This window comes from Echiichthys vipera, assembly GCF_963691815.1.
Source record: "Echiichthys vipera genome assembly, chromosome: 6".
NCBI classification, from domain to species: Eukaryota; Metazoa; Chordata; class Actinopteri; order Perciformes; family Trachinidae; genus Echiichthys; species Echiichthys vipera.
In genome coordinates, this window is record NC_139831.1 from 23,360,388 (window position 1) to 23,383,137 (window position 22,750).

The 22,750-nt window shown below is 42.6% G+C and overlaps 2 protein-coding genes across 2 annotated transcripts; one reads left to right on the plus strand and one right to left on the minus strand.

Moving 5' to 3' along the window:
• Positions 1-830: 830 nt before the first annotated feature.
• On the plus strand, positions 831-8,226 carry LOC310947854 (integral membrane protein 2A-like). The gene is made up of 6 exons (XM_083914825.1): positions 831-1,217; positions 1,678-1,818; positions 3,868-4,053; positions 4,186-4,296; positions 5,859-6,003; positions 6,858-8,226. The coding sequence occupies exons 1-6, from the start codon at positions 1,146-1,148 to the stop codon at positions 6,950-6,952; spliced, it is 750 nt and encodes a 249-aa protein (XP_083770951.1). The 5' UTR covers positions 831-1,145; the 3' UTR covers positions 6,953-8,226.
• A 692-nt stretch (positions 8,227-8,918) lies between these two features.
• On the minus strand, positions 8,919-19,587 carry LOC310948351 (uncharacterized protein; the record flags this gene model as incomplete). The annotated part of the gene is made up of 7 exons (XM_083915444.1): positions 17,600-19,587; positions 17,330-17,510; positions 16,195-17,132; positions 15,052-15,099; positions 14,751-14,775; positions 10,801-11,031; positions 8,919-9,749 (listed from the first exon to the last, which is right to left on the minus strand). Exons 1-7 carry the CDS (start codon positions 17,782-17,784, stop codon positions 8,919-8,921), a joined length of 2,439 nt encoding a protein of 812 aa, XP_083771570.1. The 5' UTR covers positions 17,785-19,587.
• Positions 19,588-22,750: the final 3,163 nt, after the last annotated feature.

The window sequence follows — 22,750 nt, forward strand, 5'->3', positions numbered from 1 at the left end:
CACTTAGGATTTCCAGGGAGAGTCAGTTTGGGGGGGTGCGCAGAGGGGGAGTTAGGTACAGAAATCAGCTGCTCTGTTTATGTACCTTTCAGTGGTGATTACCGGTCCAATCTGTCTGTTTAACAGAGGAAATATCGTAGGCTCGCAGAGTGTGTGTGTGCTCATGTGTGTGTTTGTGAGCCTGGGAGATGCATGGTACAGTTGCAGTGCAGAGGGCTGGAGAGATGCCACAATGTTGCGTGGAATTAGAGCTCTGGTGTAGCAGTAAGTGTTTATTTACTCGTACATACAACCTTAACCGAGTCAGGAGAGTGAAAGCAGAGGAAGCAGAGGACCACCGCAGACCAGAGGATTGAGGATATGTGTCAGACATACAGTATAGCCTTGGCACTGGCCTGTGTTTCCACAGTGTCGTGAAGGCAGTGTACTGTGTGTGTGTCAGCCTGAGTGGGCAGAAACACTGGTAGGTAGTACCCAGCCTGTAGGAGGGGATATATTTGCAGAGTCGGTTTACAAAGTGGAATATTCACAAAGATGAATGGGGTACTTTATAAACTTAAATATATAATTTTCATTACATTACAGTGCAGTCCAGTGCCAAATAGAGTCATTTTTGTGTCATGTGCTGTGCAGAATACATCAGGTAAAGGGGGTCAAGCTTAACTGAAAGTGTAAACAGTTCAAGTCTGGTGGAATAAGTTTTAGTCTGATGAATGGAAGCTGATTTGTCCTGATGGGAGCGTATCAATAACACTCAAATGTGAGCGAGTGTCTCCTGTGGCCACTAGATGGCGCCAAAGCGACACAAGTCAAGTCTGCAGAGAGGACACATGGAGACAATAAATGTGTCAGGTAACGTTTCAGTGGTCACTCTCTACCCCAGCAGTCCGCTAAGTTTCCACAGGTGTTTGCTGTTTTAGCTTTATATGCTATGTAGCTTGAAGTTTAGGTATTTGTTTTCTCCAGCTTCCGTTTCGGATGCCATTAATCCCCTACAGCCACCGGAAGCTCTAGATAAAGCCGTGGTTGCAAAGTGCGTCACATCGCGGAGCAGCTGAGTTGGAACCAACCCTCGGTCCAGCATCGACTCTTTCGCTCTCTTGTGTTTGCACGAGTAAGCCCGAGCTGACGGTTCCCATTCCAGCATGGTGAAGATTGCTTTTAACGCGGCCCTGGCGCAGAAGGCGCTGGGCAAAGAGGTGCCAGCCGATGTGAAGGTGAGCTAACCGGCATCAGTGCAGTGTCTGAGCCCGGTGTCCGTGTTATAGCCTGGTAGCAGGCCTGCACTGTCCGCAGGCAGCCAGCTGTGACCGTGGGCCTCACCTCTCTGTGGCTTTTATATCGTGATATGTTTCCTTACGTTTGCAAATGTCATATCAGAGGCAGGTCCGAGTGTTTTCGCCAAAATGCGTGGAGAGCCATGTTGCACCTGATGATGCAGTGGGACCGCTCACCAACATCAACAGCTGCTCTGCACAGGCCAAACGTGCAGGGGGATGGTTGAGTGTTGGTATAAGTAATATTATGATTCTCAGAGTGTGTGTGTGTGTGTGTGTGTGTGTGTTTGCGTGTGCGTGTGTGTGTGTGTGTGTGTGTGTGTGTGTGTGTGTGTGTGTGTGTGTGTGTGTGTGTGTGTGTGTGTGTGTGTGTGTGTGTGTGTGTTCTGTGTGTGTCTAGGATCCTGAGCTGGCCTCAGAGGGCACAGAGAGCACAGAGGGCTCCACAGGTCGCTGTCTGCTCACCCTGCTGGGCATCGCCTTCATCCTCAGCGGGCTCATCGTTGGGGGTGCATGTCTATATCGGTATTTCACTCCAAAGGTAAACGCGAATCTGTGTGTGTGTTTGCTTGTATCTTTGGGATATTGTTATTACTATTAGTACCATTGTTATTGGACTTTCCTGTGTTTTATACGTGTGTTTTTGCTATAAATCAATGGGGCAGGCTACCTGACATGTGTAAACTTTGTCAAACAGCTACACTCCATTTGCCAAAGGATGTGTGATGTGATCCATATTCTGTTACAGCAAGATACACACAATATATTTATATATACTGTGTAAACATCGCAGGATTCTTCGAAATCCTTAATCTGCATTTTAATCAGCAGCAGGATACACTGGTGATGGAGAACCATGGCACATATGGACACAGTTTTAATTGAAGTACTTGGTCAGGAGAGTGGGTATAGATGTGTGTCATATACAGTCACTGCAGTGTTCAGGGTTTGACTGCAGGTGGGGGCCTCACCCTGTGCTTCCTGTCTGTATCTACACTGTCTCTATCAACATAATCTTTATTTAACATAAAAAAGAAGAGCCCTGCCAACTCTCTGCATTGACTGCACTTCTCCTTCTGGCAAAACGGAACAATTCAAAGTATGCGGTGCCATTAAAAAGGTTGAGATGTTAGCCTCATTCTGGAGAGTATTTGATTAAATCAAGCAAGCCAGTTGCTTCCACGAGTCATCATCCCAATGTTATAGCCTGAGGGAAACCATCTCAGATGCTTGTTATTGGGGTTATTTGAGTTTGAGACGAGTTATGAAAGGTGATTTTGGCTGCTGATGGGACACTCTTGTCTTGGTGGGAAACCAGAATGCTGACTCTTGCTCACTTCCATCTTCAGAAAAAGTGCAGACTCAACCATTTTAAATCTTGCCGTGTTGTCAGTGGGGCGCTCTCCCATTCAGTATGTTATCTCTGTTCCCACAGCAGGTTTCTTCTTTTGTGCAAATGAAGAAAAGCATAAAACGGCCTATTTAAACTATTAACACAATGCAGAAACACTTCTTAGTTCAAGTGAAATCCAACTGCGTTGCTAAGAATCATCCTTCTTACTAGGGCTACACAATATGAGGAAAATATCTAATTGTGATTATTATGACAGATATTGCACTTGAGATATGATTCACGAGACTGAGGGAACGATTATTTTTGCATCATTATTCACATTTTCATTGAAAGACATCAAAATGATCATGATGTGAGTTTTGTGATTATCTGTACCAAACGAAGATTTTTTCTTGTCTGTAGAATACAACTCGTAGGCCGGGACATCAAAGCATTTCGACAATATTTAATAATTCTGGTATTTGACACATATTTTGCCTTCAACAAATATTGCATTTATATCCCATTAGTACCTTGAATCTTATACAGATTGTACTGAGAATAATCACAACAGACCACAATGTTATTCCACTTCTAGTCATTCTCATCTCATTATTTGGGTTTGATCAAAGTGGTAGAGTGGTTAACTTGAACATCTAGCAAAGTTGTCTGTTTCTGTCATAAAATGATAAATAGATAACCAACCTGTGAAAATATAAAAAATCCTCCAGATATCTTTAAAAAAAAAAAAAAAAAAAAGTACCAACTCACTGGAGTATAGAGTGTATGTATGTCCTGCCCCCTAGTGGTTGGAAACGGTTTACTGCAGCTTTCAGCTTCATCCCTGTTACCGCTCATGAGCACACTGTACTGCTGCATTATGTTATTTACTAAGTAAGACCGGCACACTTTGTTCAAGCAGATGGGTGCTGCAGAGAAACCACTGGCTGCACCGTCTACAGTTGAGGTACTTGTGGTTGAAGAGAAAAAAAACACCTCACCACGTGTTAAAAAGAACACTGTTCCTTGGTGGCGTGTGTTGTTTCGGCACCTGTGTATTAACCTTACAGAAATGCTTCTAGTGCACCTGATTCATGCTGATTTACCCAAGGTTGAAATACAAGTAGATACAGTGAAGAAAGTGGGGGCATTAAAAGAAGTAAATGAAAACATTTCATCACAAAATAATGATAAATGTGCTAACCACAAAGTCATGATATGGAAAAACGTGCCTGTATCTGTTTTTGTGTCCTCCAGAGGCTGTATCACGGTGCGATGCAGTTCAATGACGTGTCAGCCGGAGCTGGCGGAGAGAACCAGCCATACTACCTGCCACGGGTGGAGGAGGAGGTGGAGATCTCTGACAGCATGGCTGTCATCAGCGTCCCACCACCCCGCTTCAGACCAGGGGACCCTGCTTACATCCTGCACGACTTTAACAGGGTAACACTCACAAACTCAATACAGCACTTGCAGTACTGCAGACGCTGGCACGATCCTAGTTAATGTGGTTTAAGTACTTTCCTGATTACTGTGTCTGTGTGTGTGTGTGTGTGTGTGTGTGTGTGTGAGTAGAAGCTGACGGCATACCTGGACTTGACTCTGAGGACCTGCTTTGTGATTCCTCTGAACACCTCGGTGGTGCTCCCCCCTCAGGACCTCATCGACCTCTTCTCACAGCTGATGGTGAGTAGTGCTCAGCGTGTGTCCTCAGGATCTCAGGATGCAGCTGCCAGTAGAAGTGACTTAGCCTTCATGATGAAGGAAAGACTATACTGGCACAGACCTCTGTCTGTCTCAAGCTCACGCATAAGCCCTAATATTAAGGGCCAAATATTACCTGGGGAAATCCAGGGGTTTATGATTTAATCCTGTCCAAATCTCTATTTTGTCAAGTAAAAATTTCCGCCACACATCATCTTCCCCTTTCCCAGACATCCTGTATTAGTAACACAGTATGAGTAATTTCCACCAGAATTTACTACTCACATTAAAAAAAATTCTCTTTCACATCGTTGAATATATGAGATGAAAAGGGGAGTCAGTAACAATAAATTAAATCTATAGTGGAGAGCTTTAAATGTGTTTTCTTCACTAAATCATACAGCTAACAGCAGCTGTTTCATCAGGCTAGTGGCACAATGCTAACATCAGCATGCTCACAATGACAATGCCAATGTGCTGATGCTTAGCGGATATAATGTCTGCCAAGTTCACCAGCTCAGTTTAGCATGTTACCATACATGCTAGTTAGCACCTAACACAAAGTACTGCCGAGGCTGACAGGATTGTCGTTAGTTTTGCACGTTTTTAGTCATTGTCAGTGGCTCGCTCACTCAGTTTATCTAAAAACAATGCATTGACACACATAATAATGTTACTCATGTTACTCATAAAGCTAATCGTGCTAAGAGCTAGCCGGTTAGCTACAACACTACATCGTTAGCTAGCATCTGTTTTGTGAAATACCAGAGACCAGAGAGGGTTCAGAAAGTTATTATAACATAAAACATATGTCTGGCAGGAAAAGTTTGCATGTGTGCACCGACAGTCACAAACCAAAGTATTCGTAATCAAAAACTTTTGACCTGATGACGGTGCTATATGAAAATGTAAGGGATCAGTGATTGCCATTGTATTTTGGATTTCATATATATATACAGTATATATATATATATATATATATGAAATCCAAAACACATTTTCTACAGGAACCTAATCACATACATGAAATAATCTGAACCATAATAATCTGAATCACATACATGAAATAATCTGAACCATCACTATATATATATATATATATATATATATATATATATATATATATATATATATATATATACTGTATATATATATATAGTATATATATACTGTGATGGTTCAGATTATTTCATGTATGTGATTAGGTTCCTGTAGAAAATGTGTTTCTGTGTAGTTTTAGAGAGGGTCATGTTCAGCAAGACCAAGTTTATGAGCAGTCTGTACAGACTGTATGTGGGCACTGCAAGTTTAGTTGGTTGGAGTTCTCTCTGAGCATTTGGTGGTGCAGTCACTGAATTTCATTATCCAATGTGGAAGTGTTTTATGAAATACAGAAGTCTGGTGATGATTCATAATTTCAACAAAGTCCGTCCCACTCGAATGCTGACTCTCGCCAACTCATACTAACTTAGTGTCACACTTGCAGTTCTGTTCACTGAGCTGATTCTAAAAGTATGAGTATTGATCCTTTCTTTTTGTCCCAGTCTGGCTCTTACCGCAGTTACCTGGTGCATGAGGACCTGGTGGTGACGGAGCGGATTGATGATATCAAACCTCTGGGCTTCTACATCCGCCGGCTGTGTGATGGGAAGGAAACCTACAGAATGCAGCGTCGCTCAAGTCTGCCAGGTCTGCTGGATGTTCTGTAAAGCTAAAACAGACATTTTCTCACGTTTGTTCCACTTTATTCATGTTTTCAAAGTAACAGCATGTGTTTTTATTTCATGCATCCTCACTCTTTGTGTAAGATATTATAAGCTGCATGATAATGACACTGCTGCTGTTTTTCAAAAGTGGATGTATTTGGGTGAGCCTTTCCCATGGCAGCAGTCAGCTCAAATGTATGAGCCGTCATTGCTAGGTCACATCGAAATCCAATCCATTATTTGATTTAGATTTTGAATGTATGAAACAAATAGTTTTTAGTGCCTGGTAGGGGTGTAACACCATGCACGTTTCTGTACTACACTAAATGCACATTGAACAAACACTGTTAAAAGGCAACAGATATAAAACTGAAAAGCATCTCTTATGCTATGACATTAAAAATACATAGAATGATAAAGACTAGTCTTACAATAAGTTCCAACTTAGCTGTATGCCAATGTACCGTAAATGCCAATTGCATCAGTATTTGTTTTATCTCGTTCTAAAGGATAAGGAGGTGGGCTCCGGTTTGTTTTTTCCTCATCCCAGTGATGAATGTACTTTAGCATGTTGGATGTGTTCCCATTCACATCACACTACAACGGCGGCGTAACACCGCCCTCGCCTTGTACACAACCCCCTCTCCGTTGCTGTTCGAGCTGACCAGGAACCCTCAGCAGTGTAAAGCCAAATGTTTCGGCTCCGCTCAAATACACTAACCTTTACAGCCCTAGTGCCTCCCCATCAAGTCAGAGCAAACAGTAAAAATATCTCTATATGTGTGTGTAAATAAAATATGTATGTGACTAATGCTTTTGTGTCGTTGTGTCTGTCAGGCGGAGGCATCCAGAAGCGCTCTGCGGACGAATGTTTCACCATCCACCACTTTGAGAACAAGTTTGTGACGGAGACCAGGATCTGCAAGGCTTGATGGGAGAGCACGAGCATAGGTCAGGAAGCGAACGAGTGAGAGAGAGCGACAGAGAGAGCACGACTGACACAGCTTTCAGCAGAAAGTTCCTTTTGTATAAAACTTCGCCTCCCCTGCTTCAACCCCAGTGATGAGTGGATTTAAGTTACAGCGTTATAAAGCCCGACCCTTCGCTCTTGAACATGTATAACTCATAGCTCTCTTGGTCGAGTATTCACTAGTTAGTCTAGTACTAATAACCAGCGTCAGCCTGCTTACTGAGAATATACTAAGTTTTATTTGTTCTGTTAGTTTGTGTTCTGTTGCCGTAGCTTCCTGCTGAAGTATCTTATTGTTGTTACCGTATTACAACATCACTCACGTCCAGATGAGTTTTTAGTCCTTCTACTGATAGTGATAATGAGAAGTCATTTATATCAGACGTGTCGGTGTGTAGGCCTACTGTTCCCACATTTAACGGGGTTTACAGCCTTGACCAGATATACTATATGTTATAGTGTGATATAGCACAAGTCACCCAGGTACAGCACAGGTACAGTACTCCTGTAACACGGTTGTCTGTGTCCGTTATGGATGGCACCAGAGCTCTCTTCCACTCCCCTTTCTGTAGATATTTCCCAGAGTGCCCGGCTGCTCCCAGAGGCCTCTGCTGTCCTGCTGTGTGACGATTTTATGTAATTAGTGGTGTCATACCAGCACCCCTACATGACCAGTGTTTGTGTTTGTGTAGAAAACTAATTTGTGACCATAAAAATGAAGGATGGTTGAGGATTTAAAGGAGCGACTGAGCTCAAGGAATATTTCGCCAAATTTGAAAATTCTTTGTTAGAGTTTTTACATTTTTTATTTATAAATTTGCAGTCCCATAATGTGAGTTTACCTTTACTGAGATAACTGTAATAAGCGTCTTACTATAGGCGGCAAGTTTAGCAGAACTTTATATATTTTAAAATTACCACTGGAACAATTCACTTCTTCTTTTAATGAATCTGCATAAATTGGTTGTCCTTGATTTTGAAAAACCCTTAAGGAAAAGCTTGAAAGTTTGAAGAAAAAGAAACGTTCTTTTGCCAAATAACTTCAAGTGATTTTCAGTGGTTTCCCACTCGACGCCTGCACAGAGAGACAATCAGGACAGGAAGTGTGCGTGTAAAAAATGTTTGTCACAGCTTTTTAACAATACTAGATGATTAAATCAAAACCGATGTTGTGTGCAGCTACTGAAATGAATTCACTCTGTTGCTGAATAAAGTTGCATTTCTTTACCAACTGAATATTTTGACTGTTTGCTTATTACATCAACACATCTCAGAGGGAAAGGTTAGCCATAAAAAACACAAACTGTTGGCTGCACAAACTTGCACGTGACCTGCAATTTTTGCAAAAGTTGTTTTTGCACATGCAGCTGTGTGTTATGTGCCCCCTTCCCTTTCCCCTAACAAGCGAAGAGGCAAGTAAGTGTAACGTTGCACCATCATCTTTAAGTCAGCTTTAAATAGGTTGAGCAACACTTTTGCTTTTGAAATAGTATTTTGTGATCTCATATATTATTAAATCTCTGGATGGAAGAAAAATATTATTCATAATGATAAAATGCAGAGAGTACATCAGAAATGGTTTCGTTTTCCTCGGACCAATGCAAAGTGCAAAACAACCCGAAACCCAAAAACCACAAAACAAACCGAAACACGGGCTTGTTAAACCGTTACACTCTGAGTTGGCACTCACAGAAAGTCCATCCTCCAGCTTACTCTTCACCAGGGCCACATTTAGAAGAACAGACGCACATTTTATTAAAATATAAATAGAAAAAGATTCACCTTTTGAAACTTTTCCAATATTTTCACATACCAGTTGTACGATAGTGCACGTAAACTACATTTCCCGAGTTTTAAAGAGTGCATAGTCTTTATCTCAGGGTTTAGTGATTGAGATCCAACTGTTGATCCTTCATCAAGACTTTTGTCTAGTCCTCCTCCGTGTCCCCTCCTCCAGTTATACAGGACAAGCGCCTGCTGAAACTCATGCTCTCTGGTATCTCTGGTTTACTCAGTCGCCTCCAGAATTCATCAGTTGTGAAATAGTACATGAGGGGGTCCAGGCTGCTGTTCAGGCTGGCCAGGCAGAGTGTGACCGGGTGACATCGCAGAATCAGGTTCCTGAGGGCGCAGCTGCTCAGAGCATTGGCTTTGACCAGAAAGTCCAGGGGCATGGTGACGTGGTAAGGAGCAAAGCACACTAGGAAGACCACAGCGCAGCTTAGCACCATCCTTAACGCCCTACGCTTCTCCCCTCGATCAGGAATCGCCCCTGCTGTCGCCTCCCGTAGGCTCCCAGCGGTCAGACAGGTGCAGGCTAACACCAGGATGAGGGGGATGATGAAGCCCAACAGCTCTGCAAGGATCAGGAGGGCCCAGGCTGCTGGGATACTGACAGTCCTCATGGGCAGCTCTGAGAAACACACCAAGGCAGGTCCAGCAAGGGCCTCCGAGGTGAGGAGACTTGAATTAGCGTCTGGTTTACTGCCGGGGCTCCTCAGCAGAGGGAAGGGCAGGCAGCACAGGCAGACTAAGAGCCAGCCCAGGGCACATATCAACATGTCTCCTTTTCGCCTGGATGAGTTGTACCTCAGCGGACGCATGATGAGCTCACAGCGTCGCACGCTGACACACACCAGGAAGTAGATGGATGCGTACATGTTGACATACTTCAGATAGAAGCACATCATGCAGAGAGGATGGCCGAAGGGCCAGGTGTTGTTCAGGTAATAGTAGATCCGCAGAGGCAGAGAGAGCACCTGAGGAGAGCAGAGAGAAACTAAGTGATAGATTCACACTTGATTTGAGTAATGACCACTGAAAGCTCATTTTAGCTTCCACCGTTTGATCGTTAAATAACCCTTGCCATTTGGACAAGCCACATGGTGATGTTTTCCACAACTCTTCAAACTAGCCATTTGCTTTGTCTATAGTATAAGAACATTTTAAGTGTTTATTTCCTAACTGGGGTATGAACAAATAATGAAAACTCCACATTAAGATTTATTGATTTGTACACATGTAGGAATAGATGATAGGCGTTTTAATACACAAAGTAAATATGTGTTCATGCGTGTTTGTTCATATATCATTAAATGCCATTACAGCTGTTTTATACTGAGTTATCAGTTATGGATGCTTCATAGGGGAAGTTATTATTGTTGACAAAAATACGTAAAAATGTCCTTATACCTGCTTATAACCAGGGCTAAGCAAAAGATAAATAAATTAAACCACATGCTGAAAGCTGTTTTGATATACTCCCCTGTGTAAATTAAATACTTGATAAATAGTGTTTAAGTATTTTCTCATTTTATTAAGAACTTCAGTGCCAAATGAAGAAAATGTGCAAGAATCAAAACGTTTTTTTTCGACATCACAACTGAATATGTAATGTATGATGTATACTATATATACAGGTATATATATATGATAGACATTTTTATATAGTTTTGGCGATACATATCTTAGTATCACTCAGCCTACAACTAAATTATAGTGTGTTATAGGAAGTGTTATATATTACTTATAAATGCATATTAAGGTAGTTAAAGTGAGAGATGTTATCATCCAGTTGAAACAATAATTCATAGATTAGTCAGTAATGAAGATAATCATTTGTTGCAGCTCTACTATCTACACAAGAATACATATAAGCAGGAAATATCAGTGATATGATGTCAAATTAGATGACATGAGACAAATTGATAAAGTAGATACATAAACATACTGTACATACGCGCATGATCAATTATATGAATGAACAGCTAATAAAAAGATCAAATAAGAAAGGACATGGGAGGATTTTACCTGCAGCAGGTCGGCCACAGCCAGGTTCATCATGAAAACCACAGCCTTCTTGGTTTCTCTGATATAAACCTTGAACACCCAGAGTGCCAACACATTACCCAGCAGGCCCGGCGCTAAGATTACACTGTACACCACCGCGTACACATAGTGCTGGTACGTCCGTAGATCTTCACTGCTTTTACAGCTGTGGTTGGCAAAGTTCATCTTAAGCCAAGGGCTGTTTACTGTCAGCTGTTATGGACAAGCTGCCTCGTGAACAAACAGGAAGCTTGAATCAGGAGAGCTGCTCGTAGGCTGGTGACGGGAGGGTTTGAGCGTCCCTGCTGTCCATGATGGCGCGGAGGAGTTCAGGCCTCTTTGAGTGAAGTCGTCCAGCGTTGATAAACTGTTGGTTCACACTGAATTCTATCCCCATGGCATCCTGGCAGAGGAGAAATGAATAAACAAGATGACAATACCATTACTGTAAATCACCTTCTAATAGCAGCATGTTTTGCATATTGCACTCATAGGTTTCATGTTCTCCATCAGACACACGTTACACTGTACAGCTTTCAGCAGCACACACATGCACTTGCAAACACGCTCACACTAGTCAAAAAGGCTTCAGCTTGTTTAACCACCATATAAAAGTAATTTGCGTGTGATTGCCGCTTTTGCAGTGGCATTTACAGTAAATATCCAAACCCACAGAGAAGTTGCTGCTACAGTCTCCCACATGGTGTTTAGTGTTTAGCGTCTCCTACAACAAGCCAGTGTGTGTGTGAGGTATCATTAAAAGCGGTGTGGTTAACAAGTCAGACCAGGAGCGTGGTTAACAGGTCAGACAAAGAGAAACACGTTTTTCTCGTGTTGATACGAAGAACAACACCTGGATGGGGGGTTGGCAGATTCACAGTCTTGAAATAAGTGACAGCTTCATTATGCTTTTTGGCTTTTCAAACGGCACCAACTGAAAGTTATTTTTAAAAAGTCTTGGGCTTTAAACCGTGATAAACCTCTGTTATTTATTTTAACTTCAAATGGAAATGCACAGTAATGTCTGGAACTGAGCTTCCAGCTTGTAGGTGTCATCCACCCACTGATGTAGACACCAGGAAGCGCACGCCGGTTCTGCATGGGTTTCCTTGCTGTTTGCTTCAACCCACAAACTGCTTGTGAACTCCCAATGTGAGCAGTGAAGATTCATCCTTGTTTTGTCACTTTCTTATCTGATTTGACTCGAAGTAAACCCATCCTTGCAATAATGGAACAGGAAAAAGAGAAATGGCTCTTCATTGTTCTGGTCTTTCACACTCTTTTACAGCTGAGCCATGTTTGAATGGACAAGCTGATGTAACATGTTCTCTATTTAGAGCCTCATTACATCAGGAAGTTTAACGAGCAGTAAGGAAACAATGTGACATAAATAGTGCCTGCAGGATCTGTTCAACATTAACTTTTGAGGATGTATTCTAAATATAGTATAGTATGTTACTGATCTCAGTACTGTGAGGGGAATGACACTGTCCACACACGTGCCTTTATTAACTGTAGGATACGCTCCGGCCTCTTTACAAGCCTTACATTCAGTAAAAATACCAATACAACAATGTACACACACAGGTTAAAGTAGAGAGTTGAGTCATGTCGTGTTATATGTGCATCAATTTGTAAGTACCATTTTACTGGTGAGTCTAGTTGGTGAACTAACTACCTGACAGTGTATACTGTTAAGTCCAGCGGTTCCCAACCTAGGGGTCGAGTCCCTCTGAAGGGTCCCACGATAAATCTGAGGGGTCGTGAGATGATAACTGAAGAGGAGAGAAGGAAAAAACAATTCTGCTGCATAAATTGATATAAACTTTTTGAATTTTTGACATGACAAGAGCCCTGACATTTTGCTTTTTTTGTAAGAGGTCAAAAAACAAAAAGCTTGGGAACCACTGGTTTCACTTTAGCAATGGTTTATGAAATCATCCTTTTTTTTAAATGTTAAATTTTCCGTCTGCAGAGTAACTAGGAGCTATATCTGTAATATAAATGTTGTGGAGCAGAAGTATAAAAAAAATCTCCCACGTATCCTCATACAAGGGTTCTTATTATATCTTATGAAAAGTTATGCACAATTTTTCATGTGTTATCCAGCGAACGTCCAGCAACAGGTGCGATCATTGTGCCTGTGCAAGTCCCTGCAGTGTAGAACCAGTTTAGGCAACAAAACTACTTTGGTTAGGTTTAGAAAAAGATTGTGATCCAAATAAGTATCTTTTGTCACGTAATACGTAAGGTAGTTAAAGTAAGTCAACGTTGACTTTTTGTTTTACATGGGACACATACAGGGGTCTCCTTTTTTGAGACCCATCCATCCAGCCAGAGGCGTCGCTTGCCAGCAGAAGAGCCGGACATCTGCTTAGGGCCCTACGGGGGGCCCACCTGACTCCACCCACTCACGACTCCCGTTGCAAGTGACATGCATGATTCAGTTTAATCAAATTTATAATGGTGATGACCGCTGGATTGAGGGGCCTCCTGTAAATTTTTGACTAGGGCCCCAAAAGACTCTAGAATCGCCTCTGCATCCAGTCCAAACCTCGTCCCCCTGTGGACTTTTTTCTTTATACGACATCACATGACTTCCTCCTGAGAGGCAGTCCTGCAGAGCCCCGTCCTGGCTCACGTTTGCGTTGTATGTGAATTAAATAGTGCATTCTTTTTGGTAGGTAAGCATGAACAGTGAGTGAGAACAGCCTGAATACTCAAGAACATTTACATCACAACTAAAGTACACTACTTCCCAGGAGGGACGTTAACAAGCAGAGGGATTTTGGATGGAAGTTTGGGGGATTTTTTAAAGACTCTTCCACAGAACTGTGGCTCTTGCACTGCCTTTTATCCTACTTCACAGTACTGAGAAAGATCTCCCAGTGGTCTCTCAGTCTCCACTCTTCCTTTTAGCCTCACTAACCTCTGACCTAATGTGACTGTTTTGGTGTGATTCTTCTCTCATTCTCTCACTTTGGCACCTACAGTATTCTTCTCTCAGAGCCTGTCAAATGAGCTCAAAGGACTTTCTAGTGATGACCAATAACTGTTCTTTCATTTCCTCCACGTCGCTTACGGCAGTGGTGTTATGTGCACAATGATGACCTTTCAAAGCCAACCCTTATGTGATGTCCAGCTCCACATCATCTTAAGTGTTTGGATCTTGTTGATATTTTATATATATATAAAGTTCTGTAAACGAGCTGCAGTCCTACCTTAGGATTCAGCAGTTTTAGTCATCAGATCAACCCAACGGAAACACATTATTTTATCCACTGTGATTCATCCCTGTGTGGGTTGTTACCACCTTAAAGCTTTTCCGTTATGACACAACATCTTGCCTCATGTATCAGCACCCAAAATGTTAGTGGCCAGCACCCAGGTCCCTCCAGGTGTGCTGTGCAAACACACAAAACAAGTCAAAAACCCCTTTCCCAGATACACGGACAGAGAAAGGAACTCCCTGACACTGGCCTACATACACACATTCACACCCTCAACATAACACACATTCCTCACGTTGGAGAAACATGCGAGATCCCCCACGAGGCATGACTCCACACTGAAGGCATCCAGCTGTTACAGCCTCTCACATAAGAGCTTAAACTCACATCTTTTTATATAGGAATCGACAGTTAATATCTCACCTCTGTTTTCAAGCTTGAGGCCGCATCGTAGCAAAAAGCGGGAGGGTGAAGCATCAGCCAGCGCACATGCCATCCCCTCCCTCCCTCCCTCCTCCTCCTATATCACTTTCCACTTTTACTGTCCCGCCTTCTCTCGTTCTCACTCTGTTCTCTCACACTTGTATCCAATTTCTACTGTCTTTTTCTTCTCTTCTTTCTTCTTTCTATTCTAAAGTGATTTCCTGTTTTTATCTCTCTGTGCGTTCTATCAGTCTGTCTCCCTTTGTGTCTCTGCTGTACTGGGGTTTTCAGCACACAGGGCTTCCTGTGAGTGTGGGGGTGTGGTTTACAAGAATTTTCTCACACCATGACTTCTGTTATTATGACTGCTTTCCCCCTATTGAGGGACATTGATCCGTCATGTGTGTCATTTTGATGAAAGCACTTTAACATGTCATGACTGAGAGAATCAGTGCTAAAAGTAGAATCAGAAAGCTTTTGGTTGGTTTGTTTCTCAAGCACATTATTTTCAGTAGCTAAATAGCAGATTCAATTTGATGTAATACGGGACTATGACAGAGAAAAGATAAGAAGTGGGTACATGTTGGTGGGTGAATCAGACAACTTTCCGAAGGCGGGCTTCACACATCTGCAAGGGGGTGGGGGTGTGCCAGAGTGGGCTTAGATTCGGGTTCAGCAGATGCAGGCTGGGGCTGACTTTTCAGTTGAGAGGCCGACCTCAGAGCCTGGCAGTTACTGGTTTTCAAAGTTGCTGCAACTGCTGCCAACTGTCTTCCCCAGTGTGCACTGTGAGAGAGGAAGTGCAGCTAAATGAGCCGACACCTGTTTTTACTTTCTGTCACCATGAACAAAACCTTGTTATGAAGCTAGACAAACACCACAGCACCAGATAAGATGGATAACGCTTTTTTTTATGAAAAATGTACATGCATTTGCATCCAGCTTTGCTATTTATGATGATGCTTATTGAGAGTATTTGTGTTTTTAATGAAGATACAGTACACAACAAGCTATAGCTCATGTAGAGTATACATGTTTTGCCTGGGCGACACTTTTGCAAAGTTAATAAACTCACGTTAATCATATTTATCTGATAAAATTAAGAAGCATTAAAAGGCCCATCATTTTCTTTTTAATTCTTTATTTTCAAATTGACTGAGGTCAGGTGTACTCACGGGCGTTTCTACGATTTGAGGACATTTGGGCCTTAGCCTGGACCTCTGTCAGGGGATGCAGGGACCCTCCTTTTTCTTAAATACAAGCTCTTTTTTAATGCTTTTATGCACTCTGGCACCTTATTTACATTCAAAGTACAAAAATAATAATAAAAAAATCTGAGTGTGAATCAGTTTTTTTGTCAATAAGAAAATGGTTGGTGGCTCACGTGGTGCCCAATCTGGCCCACAGGCTGTACATTGAGTATCACCGCTGTAGCTTATGTACATGAGGAAACTATGATGATATTCACACACTCATTATGAAACACAGACATGAATTCAGTTGCCTATTTGTTTTGAGATTTATGTGTTCTAAAGCAATGTCCTCCAGGAGGTCGTTCACACTGAGGTCAGAGCTCCTCCAGTCAGTTTGTATTCAGACAGCTGCGACATGTGAAATCACCTCGTCGTCCAACTTGGATCTTCTCAGTCTTTTTACAAGTTCAACATGATGATCTGTCATGTTTATCTGAAGAAAAAAAACATTCCCCTCTGAATAATGCTACTCCCTTTCCGAGCAGCTACTCTCCATGCTCGTCAGTCTCTGCTGTGCAGGGCGCTGGGTCGGCGAGCTGATCGGAGAGGCTAGGAGCGAGGCGGTGAAGGAGGAGGTGCGCCTGGTGAGGTGCAGCCTGAACTCAGCTGTTAAAAAGTAATAAAGCAGGGGGTTCAGGCAGCAGCTCAGGCCCGCCAGGCACAGAGACACCGGGTGGAACTGACGTACAGCCAGCTTTGTGGCGCAGTGAGACACTATGTCCTGCGACACCATCAGGTAGAGCAGGAAGTTGAGGTGGTAGGGGGCAAAGCAGATCAAGAAGAGAGCCGCGCAGCTCAGAACCATCCGTAGAGCACGTCTCTTCTCAGCATCTGTCTGCTTTTCATGATATTTATCCGCCTGACAGTTGGAAGTGACTGACTGGAGTCGGCTGCGTGCTGAGGAGTTGAGTGCACTGGAGTTTTGCTGGTCCTTGGCCTGCCTTTCGATGAGAGACCAGGCGATGCGGATGGAGCTGTAACAGATGCAGGCCAAAGGAATAAAGAAAGCAAACAGCTCAGCCAGAACCATCATGGTGACCGCCAGAGACAGGGGCAGACGACGCATGGGCAAGTCTTTGAAACAGGTGTCTTTGGTAGAGCTGTGACCTGAGACTGTTCTGAGTACGCTGGGGCTTGTACTTGGAGGTGACACATGAAGCTGGGTGTAACTTAAGAGAGGCTGCGTCGGAGTTGCATCCAGAGAAAAGGACATGTTGTAGACTGCCTGTGTACTGATGCCATGACTGGAGGAGCTTTTGCTACTGCTGCGCATCAGGATGAAAGGCGAGCAGGCCAGACCGACCACTACCCACACTATGATACTGATCAACAGGTCATAGCGCCGCCTCCACCGGCGAGCAGAGAATGGATTGAGCAGGAAGACACACCTCTGCATGCTGATACACATCTGAAAACAGAAAGAAATAGTGACATGAAAACCACATTTAGAGCCACAGAAGGTAAATATGGTAAAGGAGGCTTAGATTCAAATGACTTCCTGTTGCGCCATTACATTTGACACGTTTTAAATAGACTAGAAATGGTTAAGCTGTCATTTTGCTTCTTCTAGTATCCAAGAGTATTGACACTTTACCGCCTGCTTACCAGAAACACTATGGCGGCGTACATGTTGAGGAATTTGAGGTAGAAGCAGAATAAGCAGATGCCTCGTCCAAAGGGCCAGCTGTGTGTGAAGTAATAATAAATCCTGAGGGGCAGAGAGAGGATGTGGGCCAGGTCTGCTAATGCCAGGTTTATCATGAAGATCACCGCCTTGGTCTTCTTACTGTTGAGCAACGTGTACAGAAGTTAGTTGACTATAGCCTGTTTTAGGCTGTGTATGCGCGTGTGTGTGTGTTTGTGTGTGTAGTGTACCTAATGTGTCTGCAGAGGACCCAGAGAGCAGTGGTATTGAGCAGCAGCCCGGGGATGAAGAGCAGCAGGTAGAAGTAGGTGTACATCTTGTCCATGCGCTGATCCCAGCTGGTCATGTTGTGTCCACATCCTGAGGAGGAGTTGGCCTGGGACGTCTCCCACACTCCAGACATATTCAGAGTCATGTCCTCTCTTACACAGGCATTGGTGGCATAACTCAATAACCCTTCCCTGTAATCAATCCTTCATCTTGTCACTCACATATCCTGAACACCTGAGAGTGTTAACAAGTAATGGAATGATTTTCCAGAAAATCACAATATATTGCTGCCATTTTCTAACAAGAGATGGCCTTTGAGAATAATTTATTAAGGCTTTATAGATCTGTTATAAGCTACTTAAGGCCCCTATGTTGTCAAGTGAGTTGTTTTAAAGCAAATTAAGGTGCTATATAAATAATTTAAAGGTATCAAAACGCTCAATCCACAGAGAAATACACACAGCCTGTATTCATAAATTGTCTTTAAATGAGCCGTCAGGACTTACCTATGGTTGTGATGTCACAACTATACTATATAAAGGTAGAAAGTGCAGCTACAGCACGGTTACAGTCTTACTCTCGACGGAAATGATGGTGCAGAGACACAGAGAGCACAGATCCAGACCAATCAAAGCACACTTGTCTTTTTCATTTTTATAATCATTTTAAAGATGTTTTATCAATATGGCTTATAAGTTGAGCTTGAAAGTTTGACTGGTTTTTAAAGAATCTAAAAGAAACTTTCAGTCTCATCTTTGGCTAATGTTTAACGACTTATTGACATTTACAAATGCATGCCAGCAGTTTCATATGTTAGGAAGCTATTAATAAAGCGAACATGAGTTTCACTTTTGAATAAGCCATCCCGTCTACTGTTAAAGATACACAGTCATATACAAAATTAATATAAATATTGTTAGCTAAGGCCAGGTATTACAGTACAATAATGTGCCATTAAAGGGGGTAATCAGCCTTTAGTAGATTGGGTTTCCAACAGTCCCTCAAATCTGCAGTTTGCAGTTTTTAAATATTAATAAGTAGTTTATACATGTATTTGGGCCCAGATGAAGTCTTTGTGGTCCAGCGGTCCATTTGAATGATCTTCCTGATGAACTTAAGAGCTGAAATGTTTGTTTTTATCTGAACAATGAATTTGCTGGATGCCAGATTAAACAGGGTTATAAAATATACTAGAAAGTGAAATAATAAATCAAAGATGTCTCTGTCTGGACAAAGATTGCTGCAGGAAATGGTTCAAAAAGAGGCAGATCATTTACACTGCTTATCACTGAAGCATCACCCTTCCTTCTGCCATCAAGACCAGACCACACCCTTCCTCTCCCGGCGCCCCAGAGGGGGAAGAGTTCTTTGCCGCTTTACTGTAATTTCAAGCAGTTTTGACTCTTTGCCTCCGCAGCCCCAGTCTGCCAATGGATCCCTTCACGTTACCTATACTGTTGTGTGGTGGTATGTCTTGAATTTAAGGAAGTGGTGCAGGTTTGAGGAAACTTAAGAAGATACATTGGTGACTTGCGTTTTATCAGCATTGTTGTGTAAGAAATATTTGTCCATTTTAACCCGTCAGTTCCTCAAACTCTTTGTCATATGTTTCATTCCTAAAAAAATGTATTTTAATGTCTAGTAATTTTACACCTAATTTGACTTTAATAATGCCTCTAACATGAGACTTGGAATATGTACATACTGATACATTTTGACCCAATACCAAGTGAAAAAGGATTTAATACCAAACCGTCTATCATCAGCAAAATGTGAAGCATGACTTTGACCACAACCTAAGACTGTGCACAGCAGTGTGACCACCTCCCAGACATTATTTCTCTAAACATAAGCTCAGTAATTACCTTGTTGTCTTCTTAAATGAGAGAGGTCAGAGCCAGGAGTGACCAGCGATGACCACATGCTCCGGCAGCTTCACACATCTCTGTAAACTGTAGACTGCCGCACAAACACTCTCCTCCTTGAGCTGTACAGTGGCAAACGAGGTCAACAACAAATCTTCATGTCGCAATTAAGCAGCAGAGACCTGTCAGTGTGTGCATATGAGCGAGTTGGCATTAACCTGCCAATGATATGCTTTCTGTTTGAATGTGTTTGCATGAGATGGTGGCGTCTGGGGTGGACTGTTTGTCAGATGTGACGGTGAGAGGAAGGGGAAGCTCAACCCTCAGGCATGTGAAGATTTTTCTACCGTTTGCAACGTCACTGAACCCCTAGCAACTCAGCCAAAACTTAAGATGCACACAGTATTGGGCACACAGAGGGTGAGCGTGTGGTTAGGAATAGAAAACACTTACTGGTTAAGACAGACAGATGTAATTTCCTCTTAGCTCCAAAATGCAGAAAATGTCTAATGCGGGTGATTTGGTCAATGGACACTGCAGTCTGTGTCAGTCTGTATTGCAAAGTAAATGTCTCAATTTGCATCCTGCAAGGTTTGGAGATAAAAAATGAAATCATCTGCTTCCCCTATCAGACGCTACACTTCCTTTTTTAAAGCTGTTGTTTATCAAAGCAAGGTTTTAAAGTAGATTTGAGTGTAGATGTTAAAACTTTGAATTAGTGCTTTAGTCCTCTGAAACTGATGTTCTGAGGTTACTAATAGCGAGGAGTGGCTCTTTGCACTTTCTGAATACAGTTATGATTAGCATCTAGAAAAAACATGCATATTCACGTGTCTCTAAAATGCAAAACCACACTTTTTGTGTTGTCTGTCCTGTTAGTTTCACACCACCCAGTGCACATGAATTTACACCCGGAGAACTAACTTACTGACAGGTTCCCAGGCTGTGCAACACACCTACAGTACATGAAGAAGAAGAAGAAGAAGAAGAATTACTTTATTAATCCCACACGGGGAAATTGGATTTTTTTTTTCACTCTTATTATTATACATGCTACACACACAGACCCGAAATACACACATGCACAAACAGGGCCTATACATGCAATTGAGGAGAGATGTCAGAGCGAGGGGGCTGCCAGTGACCAGCGCCCCGAGCAGTTGGGGGTTCAGTGCCTTGCTCAACAGCACCTCGGAAGCGCCCAGGAGATGAACTGGCACCTCTCCAGCCACCAGTCCACGCTCCATACATGGTCCACACGGAGACTTGAACCAGCGACCCTACGGTTCCCAGCCAAGTCACCTATGGACTGAGCTACTTCCGCCCCCAATGGCCTGTGTGTGTGTGTGTGTGTGTGTGTGATTTTGGAGCTTCCTGTGCTGCTACAGCGTGGTTTCCCCTCAACACGCACACTCTTTAAGTTTAATATGGAGGCAGGACAGGCTGATAATCAGCGAACATGTTGAAGGCAAAGGAACACATGATAGTTAACCACCAGGGGCGTTTATTCTGGTGTTTGTTTGACATATGGCCACTAGAGGTCAGGGCAAGCCAAAACTCTCAGTGTACTAAGCTACTGTATGAAGAGTACTCCTTTAAAGGACACATTTGAAGGGCTGAGTATCTTCTGCTGCAACAATTTAGCACATTCTTGATATGAACAACTCAAGGGATGAAGGCCAGTTGTTGCACATTTTTTTCTACACTCCCACTCCTCTTATTTCCTGCTCTGCACTTCTTCTCTCCACTCCAGTCCTCTTCTCTGCTAACCTTGACCCCAAATCCAAGAAGAGTCCATCTACTGTCTATGCTGCTGGATGTCCATGGTCACATCACTCACACTATCAAAGAGGCCTGCTAGGAATAGAACATTTTTCTCTCTTTCACACACTCTATACATTCTGCTGCTGCAGGTATAGAGGCATTTGGGACTCCCAAGTAAGGCCTTGAATCTCTAAGAATGGATAAACAACTTGTACTAAAATTTTGTATTATATAAATCCAAGACAGAAGCTGGTTACCGTCTCCAGTAGGAGCCTGTCGTATGCATACAGAAAAGTGCCTGCTGCTGGTCCTTACAGTAGTAGTCAATATTAAAGGCTAACACACAAGCAAGCACTAGTCACAATTGCTCTCAGGGCTTCTTTTCTGCATTCTCTGTACTGTGCTGTCTACTGTCGATTGGCAACAAGCTCGTTAGCCAAGTTGCTAATGGTAAAGTTCATAGTTTATTAAAAAGGCACCATTTGTACCATCCGCTTCTGTCTCACAATTGTCTGCAGCTGACAGAGGATTATTAAATGAACGTGGGTGGTGCAACACAGCTAAAAAGCTTTGAACGTTTAACTCTAACTCTCCGTTCCCAGAACAATTTGCTATCAGTCAGTGACGCAAATTTGCATGTCAAAGTTCAACCAGATGTGGAAGCAAAGACATATTTACCATGCCGACTACAATGAATTTGATTTTGTTGCATTAAAGCAGGGGTGTCAAACTGATCCAGTAAAGGGCCGCTGTGGCTGCAGCATTTGACACATGTGCTCTAAAGGTTCCATATTGTCAAAAGTGAGATTTCCATGTCTTTTTTGATTAAAAAGTAGGTCGAGTTGCTATATAAATACTGTGAAAGTATCAAGACGCTCAATCCACAGAGAAATACACACGGCCTATATTCAGAAACTTTTCAGGACTTTAAACGAGCCGTCCGGACTTCTGTACAGTTGTGATGTCACTACTTTACTATATTTAGGTAGAAAGTGTTGCTAGTGTTGCAACAGTCATTCCACAACTGCAATGACGGTGCAGAGACACTGAGTGCAGCTGTGGAAGACCCAGAAACACTGACCAATCAGAGCAGACTGGGCTTTTTCAGGAGGGGGTCTTAAAGAAACAGGCGCTAAATTGGAGCATGAATACAGGTATATTATGGAAAAAGAATGTTTTTTTTTTAACATTAAAGCATGTTAACATGTTCTAGTAGAACCCAAAAAGTAACTATGAACCTGAAAAGGTGCATCCCCTTTAAAAGCTGGTGTGACTGGGCCCTCACTCCCAGTCATACCAGTTGACTCCAAAATTGAAAAAAAAAAAAAACGTTTATTTACTGATGGCATACTCAAGGCCCTTTGGATGCATGATTTCACCCCATGTCCAACAAATTCATACATGCAAAGTCAGCAAACTCCTGGATTTGCTGACTACTGTTTTGCTCTATGTGCGCTGTAAACACGATGATTTGGGGTATTT